This window comes from Peromyscus californicus, unplaced genomic scaffold, assembly GCF_007827085.1.
Source record: "Peromyscus californicus insignis strain IS unplaced genomic scaffold, ASM782708v3 Scaffold_8__1_contigs__length_139910024, whole genome shotgun sequence".
Classification (NCBI taxonomy): Eukaryota; Metazoa; Chordata; class Mammalia; order Rodentia; family Cricetidae; genus Peromyscus; species Peromyscus californicus.
The window spans coordinates 117090092-117111481 of NW_026294606.1; the positions used below are offsets into that span (position 1 = coordinate 117090092).

At 43.1% G+C, this 21390-nt stretch overlaps 1 protein-coding gene across 5 annotated transcripts in view; it reads right to left on the bottom strand.

Annotated features, from left to right (window-relative positions):
- Positions 1–21390, bottom strand: part of Nup93 (nucleoporin 93) — a 110232-nt gene that overhangs the window by 32581 nt on the left and 56261 nt on the right. For all 5 annotated transcript variants that reach the window (XM_052727053.1, XM_052727052.1, XM_052727055.1 and 2 more), the window contains 2 exons: positions 7272–7334; positions 1791–1919 (listed from right to left, as the gene is read on the bottom strand). In XM_052727053.1, coding sequence (XP_052583013.1) covers positions 1791–1919; positions 7272–7334 — 192 coding nt within the window. The remainder of the gene's footprint in view (positions 1–1790; positions 1920–7271; positions 7335–21390) is intronic.

Below are 21390 nucleotides of genomic sequence, written 5' to 3' on the forward strand. Positions count from 1 at the left end.
TTCATTTGTAATTTATAATTACTTTCAAATCCCTATACAGAGCACAACCTATTAACACCATTTTAAAAATGAAGTTTATAAAACCAGGAGTTGTTCTAATTATTTGCTCAGATTCAGAAAGAACCGAAAAGGAAAGACTAGATTAGCCAAGGGTCTGGTATATTAGCTCTTTCTCCTCAAAGACTTTTCCATCTGAAGTCTTTGAGTCTAAGAAATATAGGACACGGTCCTAAAGGAGCAATTTCCCAAAATAATCAGACATTAGCAGCTATTTACTTGGCGACTAATTGAATAGAAAGCCTGGTTCTTAAATTGAGAGCATGGACAGGCACAGGGCATGAGAAGCTACCCTGCAGGTCCCACAGACTGCCGATCTGCCCAACCCTTCACCCACACTTCAATAGAGCCAAGACATGGAAGACACCAGTTCTGGGGTTGGCCAGCATGTTACAAGTCTCTGAGCCTGACCTTCTCTAGATCCACACACACACAGTAAGAGCATAGGTGCCTGCACTGGGTGGGGGGCATACACCTGTGATTCAGTACTTGGGAGGATAGCTTGTCTACATAGTAAAATCTTGTCCAAAAAAAAAAAAAAAAGCTAAGTACTCATCAAGTAAGTTCTAGGAAAAAGACAGAACAAAAAGCACTGGTAATAGTAATACTCTCACTTTTTTTGTTGTTGTTGTTTTGAGACAGGGTTTCTCTGTGTAGTTTTGGTGCCTGTCCTAGAACTCACTCTATAGACCAGGCTAGCCTTGAACTCACAGAGATCTGCCTGGCTCTGCCTCCCAAGTGCTGGGATTAAAGGCGTGCGCCACCATCACCTGGCCCTAATACTCTCACTTTTAAAACATTAAAAATTTAAATATCTACTTCTAAATGATCTGAAATTAATTTTTGATACTTAAAAAAGAGAGAGAGAGATAGGATCTCATGTATACTAGGCTGGCCTTGATCTTGAACTTCGAATCTTTCTCCTCCTTAATACTGGGGATTGAACAGGACTTTGTGAATGCTAAACTAACTGAACCACATCCCCAACTCTGAAATTCGTTTAGAAAAGACAACAGGGCCAGACACAGTGGCACATGCCTTTAATCCCAGCACTCAGAAGGCAGAGGTGGGCAGACACCGGAGTCCCAGACTAGCTAGGGCTTAAACAAGAAAACCAAGCAGTAAGGGAGGAAGAGTCACTGTGAGTCGGGTTCTTTCCAGTCGTCACTGATCTGCCCCCATAATGCTACTTCACCAGACCCCGAAGGTCTGTTTGCAGGGCTCAACAGCTTGCACAAGGCCTCACTGGACACTAGTGACTCAGGATCTCGGGTCCAGGACTGCCCACCCCTCCTCCATGGTGAACACATGGCAGGCACAACGGCAGACAGGTCTGTTAGACCTAGATGCGGCCCCCAAAGTTCCTTGCAGGAAAGACCTCCACCATGCAGCGAGACAAAGAAGAAAGACAGAGAAGAGAACACACAGCTAACTTTGTGTACAGTACACACAAAACTAAAATGGACTCTCAGACATGTACACTTGTACAAAGCAATGCTAGAAATGTGGATGGAAGAAGTAACAGTGACACTTAGGAATACAAAGGGGAATAGAACAGGGTATCTGGAGATGGGGTGTTTTAATTTTGAACCACGGCTCTACACTGTATTTTTTAAATTGAATCTTTAAAAGAGAAGAAAAATTATGACTTAGTACAACTACTAATCAACAGCATTAAGACAAACACTGGGACTTGATATTTTAACTAATAATTGTTATCTGGTCCGACCTACCTCGCTTTCTTGGGTAAAGTCAAGGGCATCCTCTCCTGACGCCAGCAGCGTGTGCAGGATTCTCTGTTTCACTTGTTCCCACTCGACCAGCATTGATTCTCGATGATACTCCTCAGCCATCCCAAAAGTCTGTCAGAGAGGGACAGACATGGACCCAGTGAGGAAATGCAGACTGCTTCCCTTTAAAACCACACTGACTGCAAAACAGGAGCCCCCCACCCACCGACCACTTTTCCACAAGCATACCCAGAAAAAAAAAATCCATTTTAAAATTTATCATTTAAAAACTTTGTTAACTACTGTTTATAACATGCTCTATACTTCACTGACTTGAAGACATTTTTAAAATCTCTTATTAAATTGTGGAAAAGCATACATAGGCTTTACCATTTAAAAATTATTTTACTATTTTATGTTTATAGCTGTTTTGTCTGCATGCATGTCTGCACACCACATGCACATCTGGAGGCTGGAAGAGGTATCAGATTGCTGGGACTGGAGTTACAAATGGTGAGCCACCATGTGGGTGCTGGGAATCGAACCCAGGTCCTCTGGAAGAGCAGCCAGTGCTAACTGCTGAGCCGTCTCTCCAGCCCCAGGTTCCGGTGGCATGAAGTACAGGCGCAGTGGTCTCCACCTCCATCCTTACAACGCTTACACAAAGGTGAAGCAGCTCTGCAGCTGTCCACCAGTAACAGGCTGCTCCTTTCTCTACCCAGACCCTGGCAACAATCAGCCTGTTTTGTCCGAGTGTGATCACTCCAGTTATCTCACAGAAGTGAAATCACACACTCTATCTTTTTATGACTGGCTTACGTTATTTAGCAGTCCTTAAAGGCCATCACATTGAAGCACGTGCCACACTTTCTTTCCATTTGTACATAACACTGCTAAGAACATGGGTATATAGGTATCTCTTCAAGTCCCAGCCTTCAGTTTGGGAGATATACTCAGATGCAGTATCGCTGGCATCATATTAATCATCTTCTTTTTAATTTTCTGAGGCTACATGTTTCCATAAAGGATACATACTTTACATCCCTACTAATAGTGAATCAGGGTTCCCATTTCCCTACATTCTCACCAACACTTACTATTTGATGTTGTTGTTTTGAATAGGAGAGTTAGGTAGCTCATGGTCATTTTGATTTGTGTTTTCCTAATGATTAGTGATGATGAGCCTCTCTTAAGACAGATATCTTTACTAGACTTTTGGAATTAAGCTATCTATCACAAACCACAGTAGAACTTTTTTTTTTTTGAGAACATAAAATAATGGTGAAACATTGGTATCTTAAGATTTAACAAACACCAAAGACCAAAAACAAAAACAATACAAAAACAAAAAACACCTCTCCTTATTTATGTATTTTAAAACACTAATTTTTTTTGTAACCAAAAATGTCTACATTACTGTCAACTGACAGAGACAAGACAGGAAGCTCCCAGAACAAAGGCACTCAGGAAAAAAGAGAGAGAGAAACAGAGGGGTGGGAGGAGGGGAAAGTAAGCAGCAAAGGAAGACAGGAAGACAGAACTGCACCAGCTGACGGCTCCACCGAGGGGAGGCTGTGCTCAGCCTGTAACTCTGTAACTGAGAGAGCACATTTCTCTCAGCTAAAGCTCACTTTTCAAAAGGCCATCTACCTAAAATGAGATTGGCATCTAATTAGGCAGCACTGAGAGCATATTAGTAATGCCTGTTTTATTTTGGGCAATGCAGATAATTTATACTGATAATAGTTATGCACATGAACTGTGGAGAACTATTAGAAAAATTAAATATGCTCTTTCACAAATGCACTGAGTTTTGAATAGTATTTATTAAAATGTAGGCTAAAAGAATAAGGATACAATACATATATACACACAAAATGACTAGGAAGGAGGACAGCACATTCTGTACCCCTTTCTACAATGTATTCTGAAGATATGGGAGAAATGAATGTAAGTTTAAAAACAGTCTTTTGTACTGAGAATCAGACAGCATGGGTGTCGGGTATGGAGGTAGGCGAGCCGGTTGGCCAGAGTTGAAATATACATAGAGAAAATCTTTGTCTCCTGTTCACACACATAAACATAAACACAGAAGCTGTACATTCTGACTAGAGAAACGTACTGGATCAGAAAGGTGGAGTCAAAATGAGCAAAGAGACTATTCCCTAGATGTGACCCTCCAGAATGTGCCACACTCTTCCTCAAGCTCGTCTTAGTGGCACATCCACCTCCTCTTTAACCTGAGCCTCTCCCAGCACCGCAAAGTTCAGGGTTCAGGTGGCAGGAGGACCAGGGCAGGTGGGATGAAGAGCTCACAAGAGCAAATAAGACACAAGCAGAGCTGTGGCACTGGCCCAGGACACTAGAGCGTCAGCAGGGTTTCTCTTGGAGACATGGTCTCTGGCTAATAATAACAGCAAAGAAAGTAGTAAAGACAGCTGAAGAACACAGACAATCTCCACCCCAGAAGTCAGGGATGAGGACAGTGGTCAAAATTCCAGCATCAGATAAGGGTTAAAGTGACAATAGTAGGTATTAACTAGACCCACCCACCCCCACCCCATTTGTTGGGCTATCCTGGTACTTCGAGGAATACCAAACAGCTCTGAAAAGTGGAAGCTCTGGGGACTCAAGTGCTCACATGTCCTGGAGAAGGATGCCAGGCTACTTATTTACAAACAGCCAGCAGCCTAAACACTGCCATCCTAGTCATGGTTGGTACGATAAAGAGCGTAATATAAAAACAAATGGCCCAACATTAAAATCCTCTTCTCTTAACCACACCACCCCCAGCTTATCTTAATTACACCAGAGGTAATGGAACATCCGATCTGTGGGCCAATCAGGGATGAACAGCCACCCGTGTGTCCGTGTGTCTGACGGTGCCCTACTGGGTTTCTAGCAGAGTCTGAACTACTGAACTAAATACACAAAAAAGAGTGGTGACTAAAGAGAAACCAAGAGAGCTACTCAAGTGAAAACCTCGAGAAAAGGGGAGTGAGGTCTGAAGCAAGGCTGGAAGGAGACAGAAAGAGTAGGGTAGGATGAAAAGGAATGCAGAGAGCTGAAAACAAAATGAAGGCAAAAGCAAGCACAGGGAAAATACCAAAGCAGTGGGGCACTATTAAAATTCAAGCTGAATCACTATTACTGTTATGTGTGTAAAGCATTACCTGTAGAACACAGTCAAAAAAAAAAGGGCAGGGATCAAACCGGGTGACTGAATTAAGAACAGGTTGGGAGCTCCTCACTCATTTTACTATTAGGAAGAGGGCAATAGCTCTGGCTTAGCATCTGATTTCCAGGCAGTTGCAGCTTTTAGAAACACTGTGTGTGCTGAGAGTCACATTGTCTCCGCTGGGATGCACCAAATGGGAGAACCAAGGACACAGTTGTGGTTTTCTGGCCTGTTTTCCTGGCATTTCAGCAGGACATTGGCAAGTTATTCAGACATGAAACTGCCACCAAAACGCCAGGAAGCTGCTTATTTTTTTAATCATTTTTATTGAAAATGATTTTTGCTCAGCAGCAACCTTCCACTGTTCAGCCAAGTCAGAGGTGCCCCTCAGGCCGACTCCCAACACTGGAATGTCTCCCTCATAAACACATATGCACACATTTTGTGCTGTGGCATGTCACCTAAATGTTTTGGCTGGCTGCACATTTAGTCTCAGTATGGCACAATATTTAGAGACTGCCAATTTCAGAAACACATTCTGCAGAGTAAATGGATTAATAAGGTTTGGAGGCATTCAAGAATCCTAATTTAATTTCATTGGTCTTTTATAGCAGGACAATCAATTTTGGTGAGAAATTCAAGAGTGTGAACAACAACAACAACAACAAAATCTTTCTAAATGTCTTCAAATCTAAATCAAATGAATCTCTCTATTTCCAGGACTAAGAACGGCTGCCAACAATGTAATTAATGAAATTTAGCATTCCCTTACTGGTCACTTACTGCCTTTGGAACATTTCTTGCACACTAGAGAGGGCAAGCCCCTTCCTTGGCAGCTGCGTCTCCTATCAGTCCTGCTGAGGACTTGCACCTTCGGAGAGTGTTCTAATACAGCACACTGAGTAGAAGCACTTCTCACTTCATTACTTTTCAGACGACACAAATAATACAGAAACACATTTCACTTGACATCCAAGCTAAGTAAATAAACACTGAAACAGAGAAACAGTGCTCCTCATCCAATTCCCTTTGCAGAGAGCTACAGCAGGCAGACTGGCAGGCGCTTCCAGGAAAAGCCACCTTCTCAGAGCCAGCTCCAACCTGACAGCTAACCTTTTCTCTTTCTTCCCCAAAGACCTCTTAGGAGTCTCCAAATGCTTACTCTGAACTGGGATGTTACTGAAAGGCTGTGATCATTGTCAAAAACAAAAGGAGATATAACTCTCGTTAGTAAAGGAAATAACCTCTATGGTTAGGTGGAAGCCCCACCTCTGTCTCCCCAGACCCCACTCCTAAGAAAGCCCGCCAAGAGTCAGCCCCTCCCTGGGTCTACTCAAGACCATGCCTACAGGCTACTTACCACCTGGTCACCATACCTGCCGGTGCTCTCCTGTTCTCTCTCCTGCCTTCCTGAGAGTTACCCACAAGCTGTTTCACTCTGTTTATTAAAACTTGGACTTACTTATTAATTCTGTTTGATTGACTTATTACATTGGCAGCAGAGAATACCTAATAACTGGGGATCCAAAACTTAATCACTATGGTCACCATTCAAGAATGCTTTTGCGGGCTGGAGAGATGGCTCAGAGGTTAAGAGCACTGACTGCTCTTCCAGAGGTCCTGAGTTCAATTCCCAGCAACCACATGGTGGCTCACAACCATCTGTAATAGGTCTGGTGCCCTCTTCTGGTCATACATGCTGTATACATAATAAATAAATCTTTAAAAAAAAAAAAAAAAAAAAAAAGAATGCTTTTGCAAAATACGCACTTTATCAGACATTGGACTCTATACCGTCTCTTGGGAATCTCACCTAACAATTATCATATGCTCCCAGAATGAAAGCATCCAGAAACATCTGTTTAAAATCATCTGTTCTGATATTTTCAGGTTTAGAGCATTTTGTAGGGTGGAGGTAGGCTAGAATGTATAATGGTTACTCTGGCTGATCTATTTGCCATCATTTAGTGTACCAAACATACTTTAAAAGCGCTTGAGAAAAAGTTAGTATGTTGACATCAGGCCAGCAGGATAGCTCAGTGGGTAAGGGTGCTTGCTGCCAACCTGAAAACCCAGGTTTGACCCCAAAACCCACATGGTAAAAGGAAATAACCAACTTGCTAAAGTTGTCTTCTGACCCCCACATGCCCCTCTACTAAAAATAAATGAAAGCATAAACCAAAATTTTAATTAAAAAAAAAAGGTGTTGCCATCATGCTGGGACAAAGGAAGCAGATCAGCCAGGACCTGCACTCCACTGAGGAGCAATGTCACTCATGCATCTGTACTCTGGGTTGCATTCTTACCCTCTTCCGGGACTCTTCAATGGCAGATAACAGTGCATTATCTTTTTCATTCTTCAGGAAGCCCTAGAAAAGGAGGCAAAACGACACAACCTTGGTTACCTTCAAACAGCCAGAAGTACACTGCAGAACACAAGATCATCATAAGAGTCTGGCATAGTAGTGCATGTCTCTAATATCTGCCTCCAAACAGATAGAGACAGGAGTATCAGGAGTTCAAGGAAGGCCATTCTCAGCAACCCAGGAAGTTCCAGGTCAAACTGGGATGCTGGGAACTTAGGTACTCCCCACCCTCACCGTCCCTGCCAAAGCACAGTGCCTCCATTTACTAACGGCAGGATTTTAGCCAAACTCTAAATCTCAGTTGACTTATGTATAATAATGAGATAATGTAATCAAGCTCTTGGCCCCAAGGCTCAACACACAGCTCTATCATTAATACTGATTAAGTCTAGATCTGTTGGTGGCATTAAGGAAAGGCAGCTCAGGAGGACTTCCTTGTTCTTGCTCTGTCCTTATTTGCCTGAGATGAGGTCAGGTGAGGGAGGCAACAAAAGACTGTGACAATGCACGCAGTCAGACTCGAGGTCAACACCCGCCTTCACACAGAGGGAAGGCCTCTTTTCCATGGCTTGGGCTCAGGGGTCAAGTAGGAACGAGGAAAATAATATTCGTATTATATATTCATGTATGGAGATCAAAGTCTTAGCTGTACTATGGAAGATTCCAAGTTATGATACACCCCAGGCCCACCTACAATCCTGTAAGGCACAGTTCCTGTAGGGCAAGCCCACTATTCACGCATTTGTAGGTGTCTAAAATGACATGCTTTCCTTGTAATGCTTCTGTTACGCTTTTTTCTTTAAAGGAATTTGGGGAACTGTAATAGAAAGAATTAAGCAAAAGCATTTAAATTACAAGCTCAATTAAAATGTATTTGATGACTTTCTACGTATATGGTTAGTTTTTGATTACTTACATTTTAACAACTATAGTCTTATTACACTCTGTCCAAATAGTCCTAGTTCTTAAACTTCTGGTTAACAAATGTAGACGGAGGGCAATATAGGAAGGTAAGTTGGGTAAGATCCTATTAATATTCATAGATTTCCAAGAGCTCTACATACTGGCCCACGATTCCCCTGTACCTGTGCTCATACTCATACTCATGATGCACTGGGATGGCAAACAGCAGCCGGTCAACAGTCCCTCAGAGACCACTCCCAGGCAGCAGCTCTAAGGAGTCTAACTATACTGAGAAAAGGGCTGTGAGGTGAGGGTAGGGTGAGGCTTCAGTCCCTTTTTAATAATGTAATGGACTCCATATACAGGAAAGGGGGTAAATGATGTAATTATAATATACACACACATTGTCCATGGGGAAAAGTCAAAAAACTTTATTATGAATTCTCTATTTTTTTTTTTTTTTTTTTTTCGAGACAGGGTTTCTCTGTGTAGCTTTGTGCCTTTCCTGGGACTCGCTTGGTAGCCCAGGTTGGCCTCGAACTCACAGAGATCCGTCTGGCTCTGCCTCCCGAGTGCTGGGATTAAAGGCATGCACCACCACCGCCCGGCCAGAATTCTCTATTTTTGAGACAGGGTCTCAGTGTAGCCTCTAACTCACTATCTTTTAAGAGTTTCAATGGCTAAAGCTAAATTAAAGGCCATTTTAAAGGTATAGTGTCACCATTTCTAAACAAAACTATACATCTACCACCATGGATTGATACTGCCAAACAACAGGTCGGCAGGGACCATGCTCTGTGACTACAGAAGGCTGTGTGAACAAGGCAGGGGTGGAAGAAGCCACTATTTGTTAAGGCTAGTTTAACTTTTCTGAGTTAGGCTGAGGCAGAGGGCAGGATGTGGGCTGAGTCTGATATTGTCTTCCCTAATCTTCCCAAGTCAAATGATCAGCACTTAACTGTTTGTAACTGTGTCTACACTCACAGATCTCTCTTATGTACATACATAACACAAACACAAAGCAGTAATCAGACACATTCACTTAAAAGCAAAATACTTTTCAGTGTGAAACAGAGCCTTCAATTTCTAAGAAATGAAATTTCAAGAAATGAAACACCCCCCTATCTTTCTCTCATACACATATCCCAAAAAATACAGGAAAAAAAAAAAAGGTCATGAATTTAAGAAAAAATGGGGAGTGGAGTTTACATGGGAGAGATTAGAGAGAGGAAAGGGGAAAGGAGTAAATGATGCAATTATATTATAATTTCAAAACTAAAAGATTATAGAGAAAAGAAAACAATGAAAGACATCATTTGGGGTCAGAGCAAGCTATTTGTCTTTTAAAAGCTATGTTTTTAAAAAATCTCAACAAACTAAGTAAAGCATTTGTGCATGAGACTCAGATTTCAGATATGACCCACATATTAACAAAGACCACGCCATTATGTTCCTCAAAAACTGCCTGCTCTCTGTAGTGCACACAGGCCACAACACAACCATCCCTTAGAATGCTGGAAGACTGGTTCCAGACCCCTTCCCAAGATACCAGAGTGTTTGCATGGAACCCATGCACAGTTTAGATCATAGGCTATTAACACAACATAAATGCTGTATGAATAGTTTATATGCCATATTATTTAGGAAACAATGACAAGAGAATCTGTGTATGTTCGATATCCCCACCTCGACAGGTCTTGCCATTTCTCTCTTCCAGGCTGCCTTAAACTTCCAATTCTCCTGCTCCAGCCTCCCAAGCACTGATATTACAGGTCTGTGCCACCACATTGTGCAAGTCAGACAAAATGCCTATTCTAGAATATTTGTTTTGGTTATATCTAGGGCCAATTACATTTATTCTGATCTTTGATTTTTATTCTTTCTAAAAGGAAACATTAGAATAGGTTTTATATATATATTTTTAAACCTATACATTAGCAGTCTATCTTTTGAAAAGAATCTTTACAAAAAAACTAACATGTACAGATAGTGATGGGGGTCTTGTGCCATCTAGTGGTGATTAATTTATTCTAAAGAAAACAGTCCTTGAGGAAAAGTAATGAAGAAGATATTCTAAAGACACCGTCTCTCTCCCTTTGGCTATCAAACTACTGAGACAATAGACCCACCTCCCCCTCAAAAAATTCTCAATTTCCTCAGGTATCTCATGATGGGAGAAAAAGGGCTGAAGTCCAGTGCCAGCCAGAGGGGCAACTCGTCCCCAAGAAAGAGACTTTACACAGGTCCGACAACTTGTCAGACCACCTTGCAGAACAGACTGGAGTCCAGACAGTGATGGGGAGGGGGACCCCTGGACTAGCACTGCTCAGCTATACATACATCTTGCTCCCTATTTAAACCTAAACCTGTCAGAAGGCGGATTTGGGGGACGACCCTGCTTTGCTCCTCTCCCAATGTGGCCTCATACCGAATAAATCTTTTTCTGTTCTTCACTCTTACGTCTTTCTTTTTTTTTTTTTTTTTTTTTTTGTTTTTGTTTTTGTTTTTCGAGACAGGGTTTCTCTGTGTAGCTTTGTGCCTTTCCTGGGACTCACTTGGTAGCCCAGGCTGGCCTCGAACTCACAGAGATCCGCCTGGCTCTGCCTCCCGAGTGCTGGGATTAAAGGCGTGCGCCACCACCGCCCGGCCTCTTACGTCTTTCTTTAACTGGCCTACAGAGGACAGGCAGCCCGAAATAGGTCCAGGCTTTGACTCTTAACAACTCTGGGGACAATAAAAATCACTAAATTAAAGATGGGAACAATAATGTATTTTACCATGTAAATAAAATGATGAAGCAAAAGTAAACGTAAACATCAAAAAGGGGGAAAGACTCTTGTCTTCCTCCTCAGAAGCTGGACAGAGCAGGTATGAGACTCAGCACCATAATCCCAGCACTTGGAGGACTGCTACACATTCAAGGCCAACCTGAGCCTCAGAATGAGAACCTGTCTCCAAACACCAAAACTCAAAACATAACAAGAAAAAACTAAACAGCTGGACAGAAACATGATCTGCCTCTGCCCAGGTTTCCCAAGTCTCTACCTTGACTTGTGATGACTACAGTTATGTTTTAAGTTTAAATTGTTATGTTTAAGAGATCTATAAAGCAAGCCGGGCGGTGGTGGCTCACGCCTTTAATCGCAGCACTCAGGAGGCAGAAGCAGGTGGATCTCTGTGAGTTCCAGGCCAGACTGGTCTACAAAGCAAGTTCCAGGATAGGCTCCAAAGCTAAACAAAGAAACCCTGTCTCGAAAAAACAAAACAAAACAACAACAACAAAAAGACATCTATAAAACAAAAATGCCTGTAACCTATAAGCCCCACTTGCCCAAGGACAGATAACTTCCTAGAATGCTGGGGGCTGTTGTTCATGTAGGATAACAAGCCACATGTTTTTGCTTCTATAAACAAGCTTGGTTGCCCAACTGCACAGGAAGTGCTTGATCACACTTAAACAGGAGGTACGTAGGCAGGAAGTATGTCAGGATGTAAGCTTGCCCCTGATTGGACGATGGTGGGAAGTATGTAGCCTTGTAGGTCTTGCCTTTATAAGCCCCTGCCTAATCTAATTTACTGCCATACGCTGGGAATTCCAGGTACGGACTTGGCCAGTGTCCATCATCCTGGCCAGTATTTAATAAAGCTTGCTTCAAATTTGGCTCAAAAATTTTGGTAGTGGTATTATTCTCACTGGGTGGGATTGGCCAGACTTTGTCTATGTGCTTCTTTTCTTTCTGGCTTCTGTGAGACTCTTTTCAACACCACTGTCCTCACCCTGGAGAAGTGCTTTTATCATTTATCCAAAAGTGGGTTCTCTGGAGAACCAAGGGGCAGCCTCTGAGCAGAGAAGGCACCACAGGTCCCTCCACTCAGAGATGCCTGCCGGTCTATGGGGTTAAAATTCCTCTTCCTAACTTTCCCATCTGCTGCTCCTCCCAGGGTCCTAGAATGGGTTTTGTTTCCAGCTTTCTGTAACACACAGTAGTTCCTATTCAGGAAGGACTTAGGCAATTCAAAGATAGCCAGGGCCAATCCTTTAACAATAAAGAAGTACACACACCACCACTCTACACCCCCCTAGACTCCTCCCACTCCATTTACAGGTGAGAAACTGAAATTTCAACATTTAACTCAGCAAGGATTCCCAATTAGGAAGAAGCACAGGAAGAATTCAGACTGAGCTCTGACTCTCCCAACAAAAATTAAAATCTCTTTCCCTCTCTAAAAGGATGGAGCCCCAAAGAAGGCAAAATATCCTTAATTCATCTGTCCTTTCCCATGAAGTCGAGGCCCAGAGAATTCTACTCTGTAAGGTAGTTTTAGAAACTAGTGCATATGCATTCTGGCCCGACTCATTCCATGAGGTCAGGAGCAAAGTTTTCTACTTGTGGTAAGATGTCAACATGCAAAACATTTCAGATTTCTGAGCAGCGTGGATTCAAGTGTGAAGGCCTAGACTTGACTTTACAGGCTCCATCTTAGGGAAAGGGCCACCATCTCAGACCACCTGCTATACTCAGTTCCAGGAAGGACCTCAGGAACGTGCCATGACAACTCCAACGGATACAGAGCAGTATCCTTCTGCAGACATCCTGTCTGAGGTTTATGGCCCTTGAAGATATCTAGATAATCCTGTTGAGCAGTCCAGATAATCCTGTTCAGCGGATTGTGGTTCCCTGCCAAAAGTCTAACCCAATGGTTTCAAATGTGATTTTTCGTGCCCAAAGTCTAGACCAATAGTTCCAAAAAATCACTTTGCCCCCTATTCCTTCTACCCAATCCCAAGTTGCCAATTCCTGGCTTGTGGTTTTTCCCTATAAAAACTCTACACCTGGGCTCGTGGCCACTGCCACATTTCCTCTCATCTGCCGTGCGGTGGCTGAGGTTGAACCTGAATAAAAGGACCCTTGTGTGCTTGCATCGCAAACCGGCTCCTTTGGTGGTCTCTGGGCATTTCGAGAAACAGGTACAACACAAGGTGTTTTGATTAGGAACAATGAACCTGTACTAAGAGTAACATTTACAGGGTAAATACTTTATTCCAGGCATGTGTAATACATACATCCAATTCTGGCCCTCACTTTTAACCCAGTGTTAAACTGTTTCTCTCTAATACTTATCTATGTCACACTTTAAAATATACATACTTTAAAGATATAGCTCAGTGGAAGAGCAACTGCCTGCTATGCATGGAAGCCAGTGTTCAATCCTTAGTACTGATAAATGAATAAGCAAAGTGGGGCTGGAGAGATGGTTCAGAGGTTAAGAGCACTGGCTGCTCTTCTGAGGGACAGGGGTTCAATTCCCAGCACCCACACACGGCAGTTCACAACTGTCTGACACCCTCATACAGACATACACGCAGGTAAAACCCAATGTACATTAAATAAAAATATTCTTTAAAAAGACGGAGAAGGCCGGGCGGTGGTGGCGCACGCCTTTAATCCCAGCACTCGGGAGGCAGAGCCAGGCGGATCTCTGTGAGTTCGAGGCCAGCCTGGTCTCCAAAGCGAGTTCCAGGAAAGGCGCAAAGCTACACAGAGAAACCCTGTCTCGAAAAACAAAAAACAAAAAACAACAACAACAAAAAAAAGACAGAGAAGACTATCCACAAAAAAGGTTTAAAAGTCAAGTAATCTACATGTTTCTCCCGTCTGTATTACTTAGAAGCAACAGTTCCACATTAAGATGGTGGCATACAACGTTAATTCCAGCAATCAGGAAGCAGGTTAAGATGGAGTTCAAGACCAGCCAATAGTGAAGTTACAGGATTCGAAGTGAGACCTTGTCTCAAAAACAAATAATCAAACAAACAAAAATGGGGTTGGGGGCACAGACCTAGTTTACAAACAGCAAAGTTCAGATTTACAACCCACATTTTCTGACTGCTTTTTGAATAGAAAATGAGGACATGACTGCTCCAAGGTATGGTTGAGAAGGTTTACTGTAGACACGAGGGAGAAAACAGAGGCATCTGGAAGAGTCCAGACTAAGCATGTCCAGTAGACTCTGCCGGGCCATGAGAGAAAAGAGAGAGTGGAGAGAGAGAGAGAGAGAGAGAGAGAGAGAGAGAGAGAGAGAGAGAGAGAGAGAGAGAGAGAGAGAGATAGATACAGGAGTGCAGACAGCTAGGAGCCAAGAGACCACGTGTTCAAAGCAGCTGAGTTCCATAGGGATCAGAAGCGGGGAGGGAAGCAAAGCCCAGCCCCTGGGAGGGAGAGGTTTAGGGTGGGAGCGGGGTGAGAAGTGCTAGGAGGAGCCATGGGTGCTGAGTGAGACTTGGGTGGGTTTTTGTTTTTTGTTTTTTTTTAGGTTTCTTTGAGACCTAACACTTTTGTTTACCCTCTTCCACTCTACTTCACTATCTCTCAACAAATCAAATCAAGGTGAGAGAAACATGTTTTATGCTTGCTATTACTCTCTATCCCACACAAAGGAGAGATAGAGCAATAAATGTTGAAGTTTTACCATAACTTTAAAACAATAGTTTTAAAGATATGGGTCAGAACCTACAATTAAGTAATATTTTTAAAACATTGTTTTTAGAGAAATCCTGTTAAGTAGCCCAGTGGCCTTAAACTCAAGATCCTCCTGGCTCTGTTGGGATTGGAGGTGTGTGCCACCACACCTGGCCCTTGCACAGCATTTTAAATCAAACACAACGCAATAGAGATTGGGAGATGGTCTGGATGGGCACTGTTTTATGAAACTTCTGTTTCAATTATATATATTTATGTCACAGTGATGCTCTGCGCTTGATCTCCAGGAGCAGGGGGAAAAGGTGTTATTTTTAACTATACCTATTTACTGGTTGTCCTGGCTAGTTTTATGTCAACTTGACAAAAGCTAAAGTCATCTGAGAAGAGGGAATCCAAATTAAGAAAATGTCTCCAATGTAGCCTGAACTGGCCATGGCAGTTCTCCTGTGACCAGGTAAGACTTCCAGTGGAGGGAGTGGGACACCAACCCAGTTACTGGCTTTGAAGTGAGACCTTGTCTCAAGAACAAATAATCAAACAAACAAAAATGGGGTTGAGGGCACAGACCTAGTTTACAAACAGCAAAGTTCAGATTTACCTTCGACCTACAGTCTGTCCTGCCTATGGGATGTGCTGGGGTAAGGAATAGCCGACCAATGATTGGTCCAGCCTGAGACCCATGCCATGAGAGGGAGCCCACCCCTGGCAATGCGTGGGCACTAGGACCCAGAGACTGGATGACTCAGAGACTTAGGATAGAACCGAACACAATTGGAGAAAAAAAAATGTCAACATAATGATGCCTTACGATATTCTGCTGTACTCATAGATTGGTGTCTACCCCAATTGTCATCAGAGGGGCTTCATCCACTAACTGACGGAAACAGACGCAAAGACCCACAGCCAAACATTAGGCCAAGCTCAGAGAGAAGGAGGAAGGATTGCACAAGCCAGAGAGGTCAAGGATATCAAAAGAAAACCCACAGAACCAACTAACCTGAAACCCACAGAATCAACCAACCTGGGCTCACAGAGTCTGAACTAACAACCAGGGCGCCTGCATGGAACTGACCTAGTCACTCTGCATATATGTTACAGTTGTGTAGCTTGGTCTACTTGTGGGAGCACTTTGGCTGGTTTTTGGGGCCCTGTTCCCCATACTGGGTCACTTTCCCCAGAGTTAATATTTGGGAGGTGCTTAGTCTTACTACAATTTGATATGCCATGTTTTGTTGATATCCATGGGAAGCCTGCCCCTTTCTGAACAGGAGGAGTGATTTAGAGGAGGAAATGGGAGGAGAGGAAGTGGGGGAAACTGCAGTCAGGATGTAAAATAAATAAATTTAATTAATAATAAAAAATGCCTCTATAAGATCAGCTATATGTAGAGCATTTTCATAATTAGTGATTGATGTGGAGGGGCCCTGCCCATTGTGGGTGGTGGCACCCCTGGACTGGTGGTCCTGGGTTCTATAAGGAAGCAGGTTCAGCAAGTCATAAGGAATAAGCCAGTAAGCAGCACCCTTCCATGACCTCAGCATCAGCTCCTGCCTCCAGGGTCCTGTCCTGTTTGAGTGATTGTCCTGACTTCCTTTGATGATGAACTGTAATGCTAAAGTGTAAGTCAAATAAACCCTTTCCTCCCCAAGTTGCTTTGTAATGGTGTTTCATCACAGCAATAGTAACCCTAAGACACTGGTATATATGTATGAAATAGACTATAATGTAAAATACATTTCTTACTATGGGTCACAGTCTAACCACGGTATTGTAGTAGTGATCAGAGTCACAGCAACCCAAAGGATGTTACTGTTGTGGAACAACAAATGTCACACATCTCTAGCTACAATATCTCCTGATCCTGTTCCATTGCTAAAAAAAAATTATTTTATGTGCATGAGTATTCATGTATGTGCAACACATGCACACCTGTTGCCCATGGAGGCCAGAAGAGGGCTCCTCTGGAACTGGAGTTACAGCCACCATGTGGGTGCTGAGAACTAAATCCAGGTCTTCTGTAAGAGCAGCAAATACTCTTAACTGCTGAGCCATCTCTCCATTCCATCTTTGCTAGCATCTGGACTGCCTTGTGATGTACCCAATGAAGAACAACACAGACCAGAACCTCAAAGTGAAGGTCATTCTCCTACCAATTCTGTAATAGTGGAGGGACCCAGCGGCCAAAGCAGCTCCTAAATAGCTACAGCCCAGGAAGATAAGCCTGATTCTAATCACTACAGATGCCGGGGCAAGGAATACCCCAAAGAGGCACAGATAAACAGATGTCTGTTTTGCCAAATGGCCAAATTTTCTTAGCTGATCTGCGTTCCAACAGTGAAAACCTCAGGAGAAAGTCTCTTCAGTTGAGGAGGTGGATTAGCCAGTAAAAGTGCTTTCTTTTTGAAAGCCTGAGGACCTGAGTTCAGATCCTCAGAACCCATGTACACACACAGACACATACACAACGTAATCTTTTTTAAAAGAATCTCTAATGAGAAAATTTTCCTTGTTCAGTTTAATCAGAAAAGAAAAAGCAACAACAACAAAAAAAAGGTGGGTGGTGATAGCACACACCTTTAATCCCAGCACACAGGAGTCAGATCTCTGTGAGTTTGAGGCCAGCCTGGTCTACAGAGTAAGTTCTAGGACAGCCAAAGCTACATAAAGAAATCCTGTCTTGAAAATCCAAACCAAACCAAACCAAAAAAATTTACACTGCTTCTCTTACAGTTTTTACTCATATCTACAACAAATAAGTGATCTGCTGGCCAGTTACATGAACAGTTTGACTTGAAGAACATACAAAGTTCCTCACTGCTGTACACACATGCAAGCATACATACATACATACATACATATATACATGCATACATACAACCAGAGGCTGGAGCACCAGGCAACAGTCATATTTTATATGGCCCTTCAAAACACAAAATACTATTCCCTCTATCTTCCCTTCAACAGACTAACCAGCAACCCATGCTGTCAAAATGGAGAATGAGTCACTGCAGCAGGTGGGACATTTACCAAAAGGTATCTGCGTAGTGGTACTACAAAATCTTTGTGCTCCCTCTCACTTAATATGTATGATATATATACACAAGTTAATAGGAAATCTGTAACCAACATTCAAAATCAAAATACGTCAATTCTTAACTTTACATTTACTTATATTTGGGTCGGGGGCATGTGTGCCATGGCACATGTAGAGGTCAGAGGACAATCTGTGAGAGCTGGTTCTCTCCTTCCACCACATGGGTTCCAGAGCTTTTACCCACTGAATCATCTTACCGGCCCCAAATAAACATACTAACACAACATCAAAAGTGGTATTAAGAATGAATGTTGTGCCGGGCGGTGGTGGCGCACGCCTTTAATCCCAGCACTCGGGAGGCAGAGCCAGGCGGATCTCTGTGAGTTCGAGGCCAGCCTGGGCTACCAAGTGAGTTCCAGGAGAGGCGCAAAGCTACACAGAGAAACCCTGTCTCAAAAAACCAAAAAAAAAAAAAAAAAAAAAAAAAAAAAAAAAAAAAAAAGAATGAATGTTGTGATTGAACGACCTGCCAAGGCACACAAACAAAAGGTATAAAGACAAAGTAAGCAACAAAAGACTGGGTTTGATGGTATAGACCTTTAATTCCAGCACTTGGGGGGCAGAGGCAGGCAGATCTCTGTCAGTTTGAGGCCAGTCTAGTCTACATAGAGAGTTCAAAGACAGCCAGGATTACATATTGAGACACTGTCTTTAAGGTGGCAGGTGGCGGGGGATATAAATAAGTAAAAATAGAGTAACTCTTCTTTCAAGATGAAACAAGAAACATAGTGGGCATTGTTAAGAACTCTTTAGAACTTTGGTTAGTGCTCAGCAGAAAGCATGAGACATTTTCCCCGTCCATGCTGGAAGAGACAACCAGCTGCAGACAACGACTGCTAAGAGAGAGAGAATCAGTCTTGTCCAGAGATCAGCCCCCTGGAAAAATGATCCAATCCCACATGATCAGCCCCAAACACACACATATGAGCAACACTAAATGGACTCAGCAGGCTATGTATAAGGCCATGAAATTTCAGTGGGGTGGGGTGGGAAGAGTTAGGGAGAAGCTTAAGTAAAAATGATACAAACAGAGGGCTACGTATGAATTCTTCAAAGAAAATGTAAGAAAGGGTTGAGATACATGGTGTCTGTCCTTCAGTTCATTCTGAGTCAAATACGTGTTCTCTTAGCCTCTCCCAAACCCCCTTCCCATTTTCTGAAGCATTCTTTAGGGTAAAACTTTCTACAAAAGTAAAACTCCTACTTATGGGTGAGATGAGGAAGGATAATTTCACTTGAGTACTGCAAGAAAACCCACCAGAACTCTGAGAGAGATGCTGGGCCTCTCAGATGGTGTGGCCATGCTTCTCATTAGGCCCCTTGTGTGGTGTGTAGGTTGATGCCTCCTCAAGGAATTTTCAAATGCCAAGATGTCATTACTGATGAAACTCAAAAAGTAGATACTTTTAAATGTGGGTGGTTTCCAAATTTTAAGTTGGAGAATTTGCATAATGTCTTAAAGCATTTTCGACCCCGTTTATCAGACAGAGATTACCGGGATAAAATAATATATAGAACGAGACTGAATCTCCACTGAAGTCCGTGCTTTATTTTTCAACTCAGAGATTTAAAATAAGTCCCAGGAGCTGCTTGTTTTCTACAAAAACTTTAAATCATGTGCTGACAGACTGACTGTACTTCTTGTAGGAAAGTAACGTTAGGTAGTCTAGAGTGACATCACCGCTTGGAGTTTATGTTGCTGTTGAGTCTGTGCTGAGCCTAGCTGCTCTTTCAGCAGGTGGCAGCAGATCCATGCTGTGGACAGCTCTGGAGCCACAGGTGGCAGGCCCTGACGGTGTGACAAGGTACTGCACAGGTGCTGGGCCACCTGTCACTATCAAGATGTCAGATCCCATTTTGTACTTGGACTTCTGCTGGTGGGCAAAAAGGAGGGTCATAAATTTGCATGATGGATTTGGATCCCTTTCGGCACATCAAATCATTTGTTTCCATAATCAAACTGGTTTATAGGAGAGTCTTCTAATTCTCACTGGGGAAAGAGAACTCAATGTCCACAAGGAGGCTCTAATAAACGCAAGAATGCTCAGCACTGGGCAGTACCTCCTCGCAGACCAGCAAAGGGACACACGGACAATATTTTGGCCTTAGTGTGCTGACCTGCCTGGTCTCTTCAAAATCCTGTCAGTATTAGTCCATCTGCACCACTGCCTTCTAAGAAAGCCATAGGTCTTCAAGAAGCACATTACTGTAAGCCCTTAGACTTTGTGCATAGTTCCTCCTTACTACCCATCTCTATGCTCCCCTAAAGAAAAACGAACAAACAAACCCCAGAACACAAACCCATCTTGTGAGACTTCAGAGGCAAGTAAAGCTGTGGGCAGAGCAGCAGCAGCAAGGTGGGGTGGCGAGGGCTGCAGAGATGTGCGGACACCCACCTTATTAATACAGTGTGGGCACAAACTACTGGACTCCTCTTCCCAGCTCTACCCCAAGGCATCGCGACGCAGATGGTTAGCCCACGGACTTGCTAACTTGAGGAAGCCATGACAGGGCTGCATCCCAGAGCGGCCTACTTCAATCTTATGCGACGGCTGCTGCTCTGAAGCCAGCTCTGCTCCCTCCAAGGGTGCTGGGCATTCTTACTACTACCTTCCCACCTCATCCCAGCCATTTCTAGATAGTCAAGAAAGAGAAACAGTTCACACATCTCAGCTACTGAAAAGCTTTGGAGCCTCTATACAGAGGGTACAAGTATGAAATCATGTAAATGAGTAAAATACTCAGCAATTCCCTTGACATTGGTGGCAATAATAATAATAATAATAATAATAATAATAATAATAATAATGCTGTTCTGCAGATTCTGATTTCCTCCAAATCCCACCAAGTTCTGCCATACCCTTTCAGGCCCGTGTGGAGTGGTTTTGTGCTGTTGTTTGTTTTGTCTTGTTTTTGTCTGATCACAAGAGGGCTGGAGAGAGGAAACAACCTGATCAGTGCCGCCATCACACCACTTTTTAAAAAAGTAAGTCCAAGGCTGTACCCAGTTGAGAGGGGCCATGATGTACACGGGTGCCAGATGGTGGTAGCAGAGTCTCTACTGGCCATCCTCCCTCCCCTTTTTCTGGGAGAAATGTGGGTATCACAGTGGTAGACACCAGGGGAGAAAGGGGGCCAGCCAGCTGCTCCAACTCTGAGGTAGCACCAAAGAGAAAATACAATTATGAACACTTCCTCTGCTTCATCCAATTGCCCCCTAAAGTCAGAACATTGTGAGGGCTAAACTGTGAAGACACAGGAAAGGGAAGGATTCCACAGAAAGAACGTTTTCAATCCAGCTTTGCAAATGTGATGAATATTAACAGTGCACTGTATGCCTGGCTTCAAAGAGCAGCAGCAGGGCCCTCTCCTCAGCCAAAGACAGGAACAGATCTAAAAAATGGAGGAACAACGTGGGTTCACTAGGGGATAAAAAAAGCATTTCAAGTCTATCTTGGACTTAGGGTACTAAACCTGCCCTAGCAGCATAAATGGGAATACATCAATAATGGCCTTGCTTATAAGCAGCATGCCTTTGCATGGCCCTCAAAACCCACTCTGAAAGAACTCACTGATGTAA